At 40.0% G+C, this 15,109-nt stretch overlaps 1 protein-coding gene across 5 annotated transcripts in view; it reads left to right on the top strand.

The window, feature by feature from the left end:
- Positions 1 to 1,741: 1,741 nt before the first annotated feature.
- Positions 1,742 to 15,109, top strand: part of Sphkap (SPHK1 interactor, AKAP domain containing) — a 140,211-nt gene continuing 126,843 nt past the window's right edge. For 4 of the 5 annotated variants that reach the window (XM_021171921.2, XM_029480138.1, XM_029480139.1 and 1 more), the window contains exon 1: positions 1,742 to 2,043. In XM_021171921.2, coding sequence (XP_021027580.1) covers positions 2,012 to 2,043 — 32 coding nt within the window. In that variant the 5' untranslated portion in view covers positions 1,742 to 2,011. Of the gene's footprint in view, positions 2,044 to 2,602; positions 2,677 to 15,109 lie in introns of those variants that run through there. The other variant, XM_029480135.1, reaches the window with a different exon arrangement.

Here is a 15,109-nt window from a genome sequence, read left to right as displayed (position 1 = left end):
TTATTTTAAATTTGCGTACTGAGTTTGGCTTTCTGCCACAGGATAATGGTTCCAAATCTGAGGATACTCAGGCAAAACTGACCTGCCTTTTCAAAACATTTTACCAAAAGTTAGTTGTCCTCACAGATGTGGAAATTGCTGATACAAGAGACCAACTCTACTTTTATAATACCTGTTTATAAAAATGTGAAGGATTGTTTTAACATCTCTGTTATCTCAGTTCAGGGTTCCTACTTTGTGTTATTTTTTTCCTTTGGTTTGAAAAACCTTCCTGGTTATTAGCCTGATACATAATGTCCTCACAAACCTGATGACTTAGGATAATATGTCTGAAGACTGAGTCTTACTTAATTGTCTGCTTTAGTTGGCTTCTTGCAGGTCAAAGCAGGCAGGGCAATGCTGCTCTATTACTGCCAGTGCATTAGCCTATTAGGCTCCCAGATTACTTCTGAAGGGATAGTGGTCCACACCTCAGCCTTGCTAGGTAGTAATCACAGGTTCCTTTCTGGTCTAACTGATAGCTCTGTGGCTATGTCTCCAAAGATGTGCACCAAGGTTGCTACATGACCTCATTACTTCTGAGCGTTGGGCCTCCTCTAAATTGCCACCAAGGTTCTCTAAGGGCTATACAGAGCTCAAAATCTCCCCACCTTCTTTGCTCTCATAACATCTATCTGGGTGGTGTTGTGGCTGGTTAGGAGAACCCTCTATTGGTGCCAATTTGTGGAGATGTCAATTGCTTCTTCCTGAAAGGGATGAAAGTCCTGATCCATGCTTAGTCTTCCCTGCATGATTGGCAGGAAATGACTTGCATCCTTCCAGCTCAGGACACTGGAATATGAACTTCCCCCTTAGCCTTTGGTGCTACAGTTTAGAGTGGGATTTTCTCCTCTAACATTCAGCCATCATGAAGCAGGTATCTGTGCATTTTCTGCCTGTCTAGGCTGTTTCTGTCGTTTGGCTAGAGACACCCCCCCACACACATTCTTTGCATGGTCAGGCCCCTAGTTGTTCTCCTTGCTTCTGCCAGATTTTTTCTATATACAATTCATAATATGGAGAGTCCTAGTTAGACTTACAAGAAGCAAAAGGGGAAATTTTATTTTTCTCATCTTCCCATTCCTGGAAGTCTCAGGGTATTCATTTTTAGTTTGCTTTTCAATTAAAAAAGAAAAGGCACGAGGTTCCATGCCCTCTTTTTAACAGAGAGTTGCTATCATCAGTGTCTTGATTTCTTTCTTTAAAAAAAAAAAAAGTCTGTTTCGGCTCAAAGAGATGCTGAGCAGACAATAGAGCATCAGTAAAGCATGCCTTCCGGTTCTGAAAGCTGCCTCAGAAGGATGGCCACTGTCGCGAGTTTTGAAAGTTTTATCTCCTCATAGGGTCAAACAGGTGAGAGATGATGGTGTCCCATTTAAGGAAAATGAGTTACATGGAGACAGGAGAGAGTTAAAACAGGACAGAGGCTTAGAAGAAAGCAAAGGAGCTGGATACATTGACACAAGTGACCACGCCTTCACCTCCTGTTTTGTTGTAGAGGACAAATAGAGGGTCTTCAAGGGGATGTGTGTGTCACCAGTAGGGGCAGCGGGAAGCCAGAACTGCCAGAAGTGAGCCTGTGAATGCAGCCAAGTGGATGAACAACTTCAGGGCTGAGACTTGGTGTTCACCAGAGAAAGCAAGGGGCGGGACTGGACTAAGGGGAGGGGAGTGAGCAGGGAGCAACAGCGAAAGGCACAGAAGGCAGTCAGACCCGGGAGACCTGGGAGGGAGGCGGGAATTAAGCTGAAGGGTCAAGTCCAGCCAGCAGTTTTCAAGATCTGAGCAGACCACAGGAGGCGCCACCAAGACATCTCTGCAGCGCTTGGTGGCCAGGGAGGAGCGAGCATCAATCTCCGCTGCGGGTCTCAGTCACTGCTGCTCCAGCCTGCACGTCTCTGTCCTCGCGCAGGGCGCTCAGGCTTCTTAGCCTTCGCCTGCGCTGTCAGCTTTTCTCTGCCTGCGGTCAACCATGGATGTCAATTCCCGGCTTTCTGTGCAAAGGTAAGACTCGCTTCTCCATGTGCCTAATGTGATGTCTCTCAAACTCCGCTGGGCACTAGAGATCACAGGCAAAGTTGTTTCCCACCCTTTGCTCTCCTTAGAGACTCCCACGGAGAAGTCAAGTTCCTGCACCACTGATCCTTGGGATCGGCCCTTGGGAGGTGGGGGGAGGGGTGGGGGCTTCAATTCTGTTAGCTACCCCACTGGGCGCCCGGCTGGGTGGGGCCTGTGTGCTGGAGCCAGGTGCCTGCTTCTAAGGCTGGGAGGTGAGGTTGGGTGGTGGGGTCTCCTCTGCCGGGCGAGGTACCTGGGGAATCAGGCTTTTAGTGTATATTATCTGGAGCAGTTTTGCGCCTTGACATGGAATGCTTTCCAAGGTGGAGAACAGAGACCTGAGGGATCAAGACCAAAGCTGATTTACCTCCAGTTCTGTTGACCTTAACCTGGGTTAGTGTTTGGGGCTTTGGAGTGAGCTACAATGTCTTGTAGGCTTGGGGAAGGGGAGATCTCTTAGATCTCTCACTGGCACTAACCTGAGCCCACCTGTAATCCTGGGCAGAGGAGACCTCCTTGGTCCTGTACCATCTCTGAAGCGCTAGTTCCACCTAGTGTCTGAGTCCCTTCCCCAGACCGGTAAGTCCAGCCACCTGAAAGACGTGGTTACAATGTTTTGTTGTTTGGTCTTGTGTTTCCTCTCTCTTTCCTCCTGTTCTGCTCTGCTTCGGACCCAGCTGGAGAATTCAGTACTCTATGACTTTTGCTCTTCTCCCTAAAAAAATCTCCGGATTGAACCGAGTCTATCTCTCAGGTGCCCAGCTGAGCAGGTAGCTTTGAGCCCTTTGTGCTCTCTGCCCAGCAGGAAGCTGAGCATTTGCAGTTCACACCTAGAGCTCCTAGCACTGTTGAATGCTGCAGCCTGGGCTGCCATGCTGAGATCCCAAAGGCCCACCTTTCAACTCCACCGAGGCTCAGGGCTAATCTTTTAGGCTCTTACTTCTTATCTCCCCACCCCACCTCACCCCACCCCAACCAACCCAAAAAACTAAGGTAGTTTTCAGCTAACACTGTCTAGCACTGAAATAAACAAGTTGAGCTAGAATTCTTGGGTTGCATAGGAACACAGGAAGACCCAATACTCACAGGCTAAGGCTCACAGACAGTAGCCAAGATAGAGGGAGAGCTGGGATAAGGCTGGGGGTACAGCAGGTTACATATTGCCTTTCAAAGGATCAGAGCCTTCCATCTATAGATGCAAGTGTTCATATTGTGTGATAGAACTAGTCTCCCCAGCTTCCCATCCATCACCCACCTCTGTAAATCTAGCAAAGGACTTTGAGGTTTCTATACAATGCCTGGAGTCTCTCTTAAGTGAGGCTCTAGCTCTCTGGCTCAAATGGGAACAGATGAACACTGAATCTCTCTATTTCAGCCTCATGTCTGGAAAAGCAAGTAAGAGCTATGGGAGGGAAGATTTTAAAAGCCTTAAAATTAACCATTGTTGTCGATTTAGGTAAAAGTTCAACAACGTTTTAAAAGTTGAGCTAGAGGTTTGCTGTTTACTGCCTGGAGAAATGCTCCTTTGAATTGAAGTGTTCAGGGCTAAGGATACAGTTCATTTATAAAGCTCCAGCCTTGCATACATGAGGCCCTAAGTCCCATCCTCAGTTTCTACCCCCATTCCTACAAACTGAAATGGTGAACTAAGTAGTCCCTCAATTCCAGAAAAAAAAAAAAAAAAAACGAATTATTTACTTTAAATCCACCTTTTCAGATTGTCAGGAGTGTGGCTCATTCCTAACTGAATTTCCTTCTAATCCTGGAACATTTCCTAAAGTATTAGAAATAAACAATTCTGATAACTTACTAAGATCTTTTATGGGGTGGTGACAGAGGTGGCTTTATAAAGAGGGAACAAACTAATTGAAGGCCCACATCTGAATCTTGATAGCATATCTCCAGAAATAAACCTTTTGACTATTACCACTTACTTACCAAGAAACATCACCTCTCCCCTAAGTCAGAATAATAGTCTCATCTCTTGGAGCGTCTTTGTCCATTTCTTTGCTTTAGTGCAGGTAAGAATCCCAACTTCTCTCCCATCAGATCTCATGAGAGGCCATGGGAATTAACTTTCCACATATATGTGAAAGCAGAATTAGAGTTTGAACTGATACCTGCATGCCTTGTATTAATCACTAGACTTATTTAGGAAAGCTTGAGTTTTGAAGAACTGGCAGTTGGATATTCTACACAAGTGTTTTTGAGAAAGTGGCAAAATGATCAAGTAATAACAAATCATTATAGTTCAAGCATATATTGTACAAATCAGAAACACTCTCAGTATTTAATAAAGTTAAGTCAGTGATAAAAATAACAGCATTTCGTTTAAGTAAGATAAAATAATTTAGACATCTACTCAGTAATGCGCAGAAAAAACAACAAGATTTCCGGGCAATGGTTTAATTATAGATATTTTGTGCTGTTAGGATTTTTTACTTGCTTGGTGATTTCAGGTCAAACAGAATATAACTGGGACACTAATTCAGCAATACTCTGTGGTGTATCATCTCAGACCAGAATTTGATTAATAATTTGGTAAATTTAAAACATGGCTTTTTAACAATGAAAATGTTGACAGTTCTATGAGACATTATAATCTATTAACCTTGTATTTGCAAAGGTTTCACCTTATTTTCACTGTGATGATTTTAATTTTCAAATATATAAGTTGTATGAAGCAGATTAAAGACTTTTAAAACCCTCTGCAAAGAGAAGCCCAAAAATGTCTCCAGGAAGGAAATCAGGCACTAGAGAAATCAATATCCTTTGCAGCAGATGTATTATAAACCCCGAATTCCATGCTCTTTTCTGGCTAGTAGTCTGGTAGAAATAAAATGTTTAAAAGAAAACGAAGGCTTTTGCCTACTATTTTTGGCTACTTTTACAGCTAAAAGTTTTGGAAACACTTCTTCACTTATTTGTTTTATGAAGTTTATCTCCCTAAATCACATAATTAGGTGTTTAGAAAAAAAAAATGGAGGGTTCTCTCCTAAGTGATTCTTGTAGCTGTTATTCCTGCACCACAGTTACCCTTTAGAGACGAAAGTCAATATCATCTGCATAAGCAACTGTGTACAGAATCACATTTAGAATTTATTAAGTGTCATTTCATATATTAGATTATTTGATCATTGCATCCCTGGGAGTTAATTATAGCAGATATTACTTCTACTTGCTAGCAATAACTTTGAAGCAAAAGGAAATTAAATAAAGTAAATACCAGATTTAAAAGTCCACATACATGATACCTAGGACACCTCAAAGTCCTTTGGCTTCAAGTCTAGCCTTTTTTTTTTCCCTTCCTTATATTGACTATGAAATCACAGTTGTTTTTTATAGGAGAAAAGAAATGCTGGCCTGGCCATAATGGTAACATCATTCTCAGACACCTAAGGGCAGCCTGAATGCAAGATTACCTTCAAAGCACAAGCCTTGAAATGCCCTTTAAAAAAAAGTTACAAACAAAACCTTTCAATAGAGTTTATTTAGGGCATGGGGAGGGGGTAAATAGAGACAGAGAAAGAGAGAGAGAGAGAGAGAGAGAGAGAGAGAGAGAGAGAGAGAGAAGAGGAGTAGAGGTCAGCTATGATCACAGAGCAGGGAGGGGAATGGGGAGAGAGGGGGAAGAGGCAAAGAGAGCAAGAGCAAGAGAAGAGCAAAAATCATTTTATATCTATGCCACATTTGAGCTAGAATTGGAAGTTGAAGAGTTATTCTCTTTCTCAATATTCGTTTACATTTTTATACTACATAGAGTTGTTCTTTTTGTTTATAGAATGCTGGATTCTATTTTAATCACATACTTTTTATATGGGCCTTTGAAGAAGAACCCAAAAGTTTATTTTGAAATATATGTGTTTGGGGGTGTGCCTGTGTGTGCAAACATATATGTTTGTATGTTTGTATGTGTGTTTGTTGCATTTATATGCTTGTATATTTGTAGGGATATTCATATATATTTGTATGGTGTGTTATTGATTTCATTGTCCTGTCATTTTTATTTTACTCAAGCTGAAGTTTAATTTAGCAACACATCACTCATATTGTTAGGACCTAGGGGGCAAAAAACCCTATATTTAAAGTACCAAAACAACTCTAAACTGCATACTAAGCTAAAGCCACCCAATAATATGTTTTAGTGAATGTTTATAGGTTTTCAAATTCATAGAAAGGCAGAAATGCAGGGTCATAGCTTCATTTCTATGTCCTCTTTACAAATGAGCGTGAGGAAGGTTTGGTCAGCTCCTGTGTGTGTGTGTGTGTGTGTGTGTGTGTGTTGGGGATGGGGCATGTTAAGGTCACATGCAGCCTTGAGTGTAGCATTCTCTTCTCAGATCCAGTGTTGAGCTGCATTGGGTATTCCCCAGCTCATAAAAGGCAGGGAACTACCACTCCAGAAGTAACTTCCTAGAGAAAGAGACCCTAGGAGTTCAGAATCTATTCAAACATACAAGATTTGAAGTGCCAACAGTGCTTCTGAGTAAAGGGCATGTGGTAAAGAAACAGGAATTCTCAAAGTAATTTCTAATCAAAACACCTTTAAAAATACTCATGACATCTACCAATAATATTTCACCTTACTGGCACCTCTTATGGGCACATGCCTCCATCTCTGTGGTTCCTGTAAGCCATCTCTCAGAGAGCTCCTTGTCCATAAGGGACTCCCATGGACAAGAATTGTCTGTCTGTGAGAGAGTTCTCTACATGGAACTTTAGGGAGGAAGGAAGAAATTCTGGTGTATTTGATATTAGAACGTTTATGCCCTCTTCACAAAATAACTGCAGTTACTCTCTCTCTCTAAGATGCTTATTGGCTCCTCCTAGATTTTCTGACATGCACAGGAACTATAGCAATCATCTGGGTCCTTTCTGTTTATAACCTTCTATAATGCCACCCCTTCTATGATGCCAGTGATGGTCAATTAGGCCCTATAAGAATGAACATGTAACTCCCTAGACAGAACAAAGATCAAGTCATATGAGAGAACTGAAATAGTTCTTCAAGAGAGCTTCGAAGAAGGGTCGTTTCTCTTTAAGATTCCCCCATGGGTGAAGAGAAACAAGTTTATAGTAAGTGCTTCAAAGGATTATTCCTTAGTGAAGAAGGCTACCCAGCACCTAAGAGCACCTGCCACCTAGCAGTTATCCTATAAGAAAGATTTTTAGGAACTCTGCGACTAGTTTTATCACCTGACTAAAGGAACAATAACAGCACCTGAGAGTCCTGTGAGGTGAGTTGAGATAGCCTTGTGTATGGGGACTGAGTAAAAGTGGCTCTCTGTTTATGGATTACCTGGTGATCCCACTTAAAAGCAAACAAACAAACAAACAACATCAAAACCTCTAGGTGTGGTCATTGTATTTTCTTTCCTTAACTGATATTTATAAGATTCTCTCTATTTTTTCTGGCTTATCTTTGTCTAGTCTATATCTTCATATTTAAAGTTACTGCTCTCTCTCTCTCTCTCTCTCTCTCTCTCTCTCTCTCTCTCTCTCTCTCTCTCTCTCTCTTCTTTTTTCTTTTGTTTTTTCGAGACAGGGTTTCTCTGTGTAGACCTGGCTGTCCTGGAACTCACTCTGTAGACCGGGCTGGCCTTGAACTCAGAAATCCATCTGCCTCTGTCTCCCAAGTGCTGGGATTAAAGGCATGCGCCACCACTGCCCAGCTAATAATCACTTTTAATATAACTACCTCACCTATGTGCATTAGCATCGTAGATGGGGCTAGATTTTCTATTTGTACAATCTGCCTTCTTTGTAAATTTATTTTTCCTCTTGTGTACTTTACTTGTGATTAATTGGGAAATGCTTATAATTCAATGCTAGCTCCTCTGCTGATTCACTATTTATAGTTTGCTAAAGCAAAAGTTGATACCACAGACATTAGAATACATATCTTTAAATAATCAGAATGTACTTTCAAATTACAATGTATCCCTTCACATCCAGATTAATTATACATTCAAATTCTCGCCTTTGGTTGGCTTACATTTTATTTTTACGAGTGGCATAAACAATGTGTGTTGTCATATTTCTATTAAGTCACTTTTAGAATACTCTAAAAAGTTTGATGCAGTTTCCTTCACTTTTGAAGTTTTGGATAATTTGTTCTCATAACATTGGGCTTTTGTGTGTGTTACATAGCTTCTGTTAAAAGTAAACAAGCAAACAACAATAACAACAACAACAACAAAACCCTTCCTTCAGTATTTCCTGTGGAGAAGGCTTGTTAGCAATGAATGTTAAGACTGCTTTCCCTTGACTTTGTGAAACATACTCTTTTTAAGTATATAGCTCAAAATAGAAAGCTATTTTCAAGGAGTTTTTGGGTTAGTGTGCAAAGTAAAGGGATTTCTGTAGCATTTTCTTACATATTTTGTTTTTCTTGGTCCTTCTCCTCTACTCCCCCAACCACCTACAGATCTCCAGCTGGCCCAGTTAGTCTCTTTCCATCCTTTCCATGTCTAGGGTTTTGTGTTGCTTTTTGTTTTGTTGTTCTCCTTTTAAACCCCTCTTCTTTCATGATCACCTTTCTAGTCTCTTCACCTATACCTCCTACACACACACACACACACACACACACACGTAAATTTAAGAGCTACATGGGAAGAAAATATGCATCCTTTTGCCTTTCTGAATGTATAGCATTTTAGGAAATCATTTCTGGTTCCACCTATTTCCCTGTAAAATCTCATCATTCTATTTTTCTTTGTGATGAATAATATGCAACAGTTGTTACATTGACCACATTCTCTTTATCCACGCATCGGTTGGTAAACATTTGCTTCTTAGTTACTGTGAATAGTACAGCAATAGATGAGCAAGTATCTCCCCAGAACATGGTAGTTCTATTTTTGTAGGGGTTTGTTTTGGTTTGATTTTTTGCCTTGTTTGTTTGTTTGTTTGTTTTAAGAAAACCATAAGGCTTTCTAGGGTGGCTAAATGTATTTGCTGGTTTTTTGTGTCAACTTGACACCAGCTGGAGTTATCACAGAGCAAGGAGCCTCCCTTGAGGAAATGCCTCCATGAGATGCAGCTGTAAGGCATTTTCTCAACTAGTAATCAAGGCAAGAGGGCCCATTGTGGGTGGTGCCATCCCTGGGCTGGTAGTCCTGGCTTTATAAGAAAGTAAGCTGAGCAAGCCAGGGGAAGCAAGCCAGTAAGTAACATCCCTCCATGGCATCTGCATCAGCTCCTGCTTTCTGACCTGCTTGAGTTCCAGTCCTGACTTCCTTTGGTGATGAACAGCAATGTGGAGGTGTAAGCTGAATATTCTCTTTCCTTCCCAACTTGCTTCTCAGTCATGATGTTTGTGCAGGAATAGAAACCCTGACACTAAGACACTACAGAAGTTTATGATCACACCAGCAGCTCACAGGGTTGATCATTTTCTATGTCATCACCAGCATTTGTTATCATTTATTTTCTTAATGTTAGTCACTCTTGTCAGGATGAGATGAAATTTTGAAATAATTTTCATATTCATTTTTTATGACTAGAGATGTTGAATATTTCCCAAAAATTTATTAGCCATTTGTGTTTTTTCTTTTGAAAACACTCTGTTGAGTTTACTAGTCCATTCGTGGGTTGCAAAATTTTGTTTTCTGTATTTAAGTTTTGCAGTTTTTATATATTTTAAACATTAAAAACATATCTGCTGTATATGGACAAAGATATTTTCAATATTCTGTAAATGCTCTGTTCATTCTGGTGTTTGTTTCTTTGCCTTGGAGGTTTTAAATTTAATTTAATCTAATTTGTCCATTATTATCATAATTATTTGTGCTATTAGAGTCCTTTTCAAAAACTTCTTGTCTATGAGAACATTGATGGCTTTTTGTATTTGGTTTTGGTTTTGATTTTGGTTTTGGTTTTGGTTTTGGTTTTGGTTTTGGTTTTAGCTCCTGCAAGCAGTTTCAACATTTCAGGTCTTATATACAAATAGTTTTTATTAAAATTTTTTAAATGTATATTATTAAATAATATAAAAATCAATAATCAAAATAAAATTTTGGGTATAATTACTCCCTCCTCCTGAGTTGTCTTTTATAACATCCTCTTCAGATGTATATACATTGGGGCTAGGGGCTGCCAGTCTTTTCAATAACTAGGGCTCTGAGGGGATGCAGAAGACCTACCATGCCTCTTTATCTTTGCCACTTGGTGTTTCATGATAGCCTTTCCCCCTTGGGAGACTGCACCAAACTGAGCAACGCACTTTTCTCATGATAGAGACACCTCTCCCGGTGGTATGCAGGGTGCTGGCTTCTCAGACTGTTAACTCCAAACCAACAATGGAAAATATCAGCTTTTGGTTCTCCTTGTCATGCTCCTTTCTCCTCCACAGCCTGCTATAGTGTGTTTATCTCTGAGCAGTGCATCTAGTCCTTTGTCATATATCTCCATCTGAATCAACTCTCTCCATTTTGCTGTTCTCATTACAGCATTACTAATTTCCATGTGACCTATCTTTTGTCCCCTCCACTTTCAAGATTTTCTTTGTCTTGGTTTGAGCAATTTGAATATAATGAGCCAAGGAGTGAGATAGCATCTCTATCATATTACCCTGGTGATAGTCTCTAAACTTCTTGGGTCTATGATTTGCTGACATTATTAACTTAGAAAAGGTTCAAGATGATGTCTTCAAATCTACTTTCTACCTTAGTCTATTTCTTGCTTTGCCTCCAACCTCAACCTTCCCTTAGTGGAGGTAATTCAGTTGGTGACTGACAAAAGCCAATATTTCACTGACTTAGAATTTCCATTTGCTTTCATCATACAGCTTTCATGTGAGTCTCCACACTGTCCACTTGGTCCACCACAGCCATTCAAATGAAAATTACTATTTAATTTTCAACAGTTCCAACACTTCTATCCTACTTGGTTCTGTTGGTTGTTTTTATCTATTGGAAGTATGTTTTTTTGTTTTGTTTTGTTTTGTTTTTGTTTTTTTTATTTTGAGAAGCTTGGAATGTTAGTTCCCCACCCAAGTCTGAGGTAAATAGTTGATAAGGAAGACATAGTTTTAGGTGTCCAGTGCTACTATAACAAAGAGATATTATATATCTTATTGAGGAAGGCATAGGGGAAGGAATATGAAATGCTCAGTCATGTTGTTGAATCAACAGCCAGGAAGCAGAGAGTGGATAAGGATTGTCTAGATACTTAAATCTCAAGGCCTGCCCTCACCCAGCTCTAAAGCTAGTTATCTTCTAAAGGTTGCCCAGCCTTCCAGAAGGGCTCCACCAGCTGAGTACCAGCTGAGTACCAACTGTTCAAATATATTTTTCTATGTGGGACATTTCACATCCACATTATAACAATTTCCTTTTATTCCTTTCATTTTAAATATACAACAAATAGCCAATTTATTGAACTAGTTATTTAAATTTCATAGAACAGCCATGGTTTCAGATACTCAAATTCGTTAAAGAAAATATAAATTGTACTGCTTTTCAAAGCAGTTAGGTTTAAAACAATACTTATCTCTGTTACCTCACAGTTCAGAAGCCTGATGCATCTTGGAATGAGCATAGTGTCAACAGGACACATTCTTTCATGGAGATTGTACTAAAGGAACTGGGTCCTTCTAATTTCTATAGGCTGCTATACATCAAGCCCCATAGCTACCAACTCCATCTGAAAATCTAGCAGTTCTTGTGTGTTGAGGTCATATAACATCCCTCTGACTCTTAACCTCTGATATCTGACCTTTTCTTCGGCCTCCCTCTTATACTATTAATAATACTGCACCCTAGATAATCCAGTGTAATCTTTGTATACTAAGGCCATCTAATTAATTCCATTTTAAACCTTAATCCTTCTTTGCCCCAGAAAATAACATACTCGTGGCTTCTAAGGACTGGTCACCAAGTTTCTTAGGGATATCACTCTCATGCCTCCCATGGGCAGTAATTGAACTAAAATTTGACATTTGAAATGCTACAAGAAATTTTTTCATTTTTCTCTTCTCTTTCTCCCTCCTTTTTCTTTCCATCTTTATTAAAGTAGAGACAGCACCATTTGTTCTTCTAATATCACAAATGAGTCATTAAGTGTAGTAGAGCTGAAATAGCCATCAAGTTCTCAAGGACTACTCAAATACATGAAGGCTATACATGGAGCACTGTTGAAGTTCTTCTTTGAAATATGCTCACTGAAGTGGTCTTGTTATTTAGCAGCTTATTGGGGAATAGAATTAGCTGTCTTCCTAAGTATAGGGTGAGACTGTTCTCGGGTTTCTTTTTGACATATAGCCACATGGTGTAATTTTGTCCAATTCTATATTTTAAGAAAAATAATGACATTAAACCCTAAACTTCACATTTACTGCATTTAGTAGCCTGTGCTGCAGATAAAAGAACACTGATTTGAGAAGCCATTTCAGTAGCATAATACTTGAGAGCAGAGCTAGGTAGAGCAGACTGCTAAAAAAAAAAAAAATCACAGGATCCCCAGGTCTATTCAAGAGTGTTGACATTAAAAGGCCATTTGAGGTTGGTTTGTTTGTTTTGTTTTTGTTTTTTTTGGGGGGGTGTTGTTGTTGTTGTTCAAGATATAAAAAGATATCAAGAAACACTAGAAACAGATACCCAGGAAGTTGTAATATTTCACACACAAAAAAATGAAAAGGCAACCAGGAAGATTCTTCTTCAAGATGTCAGTTGACATATGACCACATTCTCAATGCTTGTAGCAAGGAAGGTGCTGAGTATGCCTATACCTGCCTGGATACATGTTGACCTTTCATGCTTATTATAGATTGGTACAGTTAGTTGTCTTGGTAGTAGCTTCATTCCTGTAATTTAAGAGAATGGGGCAAAAGAGAAAAGGAGGGGGAGATGAGGGAGGAAAGGAAGAAAGAGAGTAGGGAGATGATTTGAAGAGTGGAGAAATGACTTTACAATGTACAAATGGAGCATTGTCAGGCACTGGATTGAAACATCTGTTCCTGGATGAAAGAGGAGGCTTACAAACTTGAAGTGGTACCAGCAAGTGAAGGAAGATCATCATGTCCTGGAAAACATTGCCTTGGAAGATTCTCGAGGTTCCTTCCCAACAGCATAAAATGTAGTGAACAGTGCTGGGGTGGAAACTTTGAGCAGCCAAAGTGTGAGAGCAGGTTTGTTCAGACTATGGCATTGCATGGAAATGCAGAGAGAGCCCCAGGTTTGCAGGCATCATCACCTATGTTTGGGTGGGCTTTTCAGTGATGTAGCCACTTTTAAGTTATTCTTATTCCTTGTAAATACTCCATCACTCATACACCTTTTGATAAGCTAATGGAAAACTTGCCAGTTGACCAATTTCAACATTGGTGCACCATTATTTTGTCTGCCATATACTCTTTCTGGGGTGATTAGGTAGGTGTGTGCGAGTGTGTGTGTGTGTGTGTGTGTGTGTGTTGTATCTCTCCAGGAAGACTGCCACAACACATGTGCCTGTAAGGTAGGGAATTGGTCAGTTGACTACTGTAAATACATCATACATACAGTGTCATCATACACAACAGTGTTTCCCTTAATATTTACCAAGTGTTCAACACTATTTTCTTTGTGTTCTTAGAACTCTGTCTTTTATCAGGAAAGGGCTACTGCCCTCTCATGGGTCATGTGTGATTCTGAAGCTTACTGTAAACCTTTTCTACTGTCTCTTCCTGGTGTGGCTGCCGAATCCCAGATGCTCACTGGCAGGCAGCTGCCTCTCGGCTCACTTTGAAAGTGGGACACCAAGATCTGTTCCATTTGGAGTGCAGTACTAGTGACTCAGCTTCTTCTGGAACAAAAAGTCTTTCTTTCCTAGGTTTTCACTACCCCCTCATGACACTTTCTCTAAGTAGGGCTGGCTTCCCTACCAACCTCTGTGTTCTGGCTATCTCATTGTTTTTTGAGGTCAAATTACTATAGTAAGATGCATTACAGGTGTGCTTTACACTCCTTGGGATTGATATTAACAGTAAAGAATTAACTTCATCATACCCTTTCCACTAGATATTGACAGCTTTGAGTGGATGCACAAATAAAATGTAATAAAAATGGCCAAATGGTCTTGTTCAAGTTGAAATAGAGATATATCTTAAGATTAAAGGCTCATACATATGGATCTAATTGATTTGACTGAGTGTAATTCAAATGTAAAAGATGCCTTTCTACAAATTAGCATCTATATCATGAAGTCACCAGCATTCTCCCACTTCGTATTTTGAATTGTTAATGTATGTATAACAGAATGGCAAGCACACAAGGCATTTCTGTTCTGGGTCTACTTGTGTAGAGTCCTCTGCTTAGAGACAGACAATGACAGCCTAGAATGGGGGTTGACTCTAGATTGTACAAGGGTTGGTTCATAGAGAAAGCTGAATGTTCTAAATATTTCTAAATATTTTCTGACTTCTGTTGATTTCCTCCACAAGGCCACCATTGTTGTTCATGAGATAAATTCCTGAAGGAATATGTGCTAAAACCCTATTAATATTTCTATATTTAGCACCATACCTGTAACCCAATTAACAAGGCATTTTAACTATAAAATCCTTAGCACAAAAGCATGGAACCCACTTGGTAAGACCACCCAGTTGAACACCATAATCAAAAGTACTTTGTAAACATGCTTTAATGTCTTGCACATCTATGCTTCAGGGAAAATTTCTCGTGAAGTTTTCATGGTTCATTGATGGTGAAATGCAAATCATGGGTGAAAATTCTTGTTCTCATATTGAGACAACTCAGTGTCTGTCCTTCCATGCTGGTCATTGATGTGGTGCATAAGCATCATAGCTAGATAGGAATGCCCTTCCTCCTTTGGGAAGCTTGCATGGTGCTTTCTGGTACCATGAAGGCTGGTCCTCAGGGAGGAATCATTCAGCTCTCATCCAGCTCAGGGGTCTCTGAGCCCTGTTTTTGAAGTGCTTGGTGTCTTCAGCAATCGGGACTTACCTACTATCTCTGGAAGACAACCAGAGGTAATAGGTAGTCTGTAATGTTTTAGAAGTCTCTTGAGCAAACAT

Source organism: Mus caroli, chromosome 1, assembly GCF_900094665.2.
Source record: "Mus caroli chromosome 1, CAROLI_EIJ_v1.1, whole genome shotgun sequence".
NCBI lineage: Eukaryota > Metazoa > Chordata > Mammalia > Rodentia > Muridae > Mus > Mus caroli.
The sequence above is the reverse complement of the archived record's forward strand: the minus strand, read 5'-3'. Positions and strand labels throughout refer to the sequence as shown.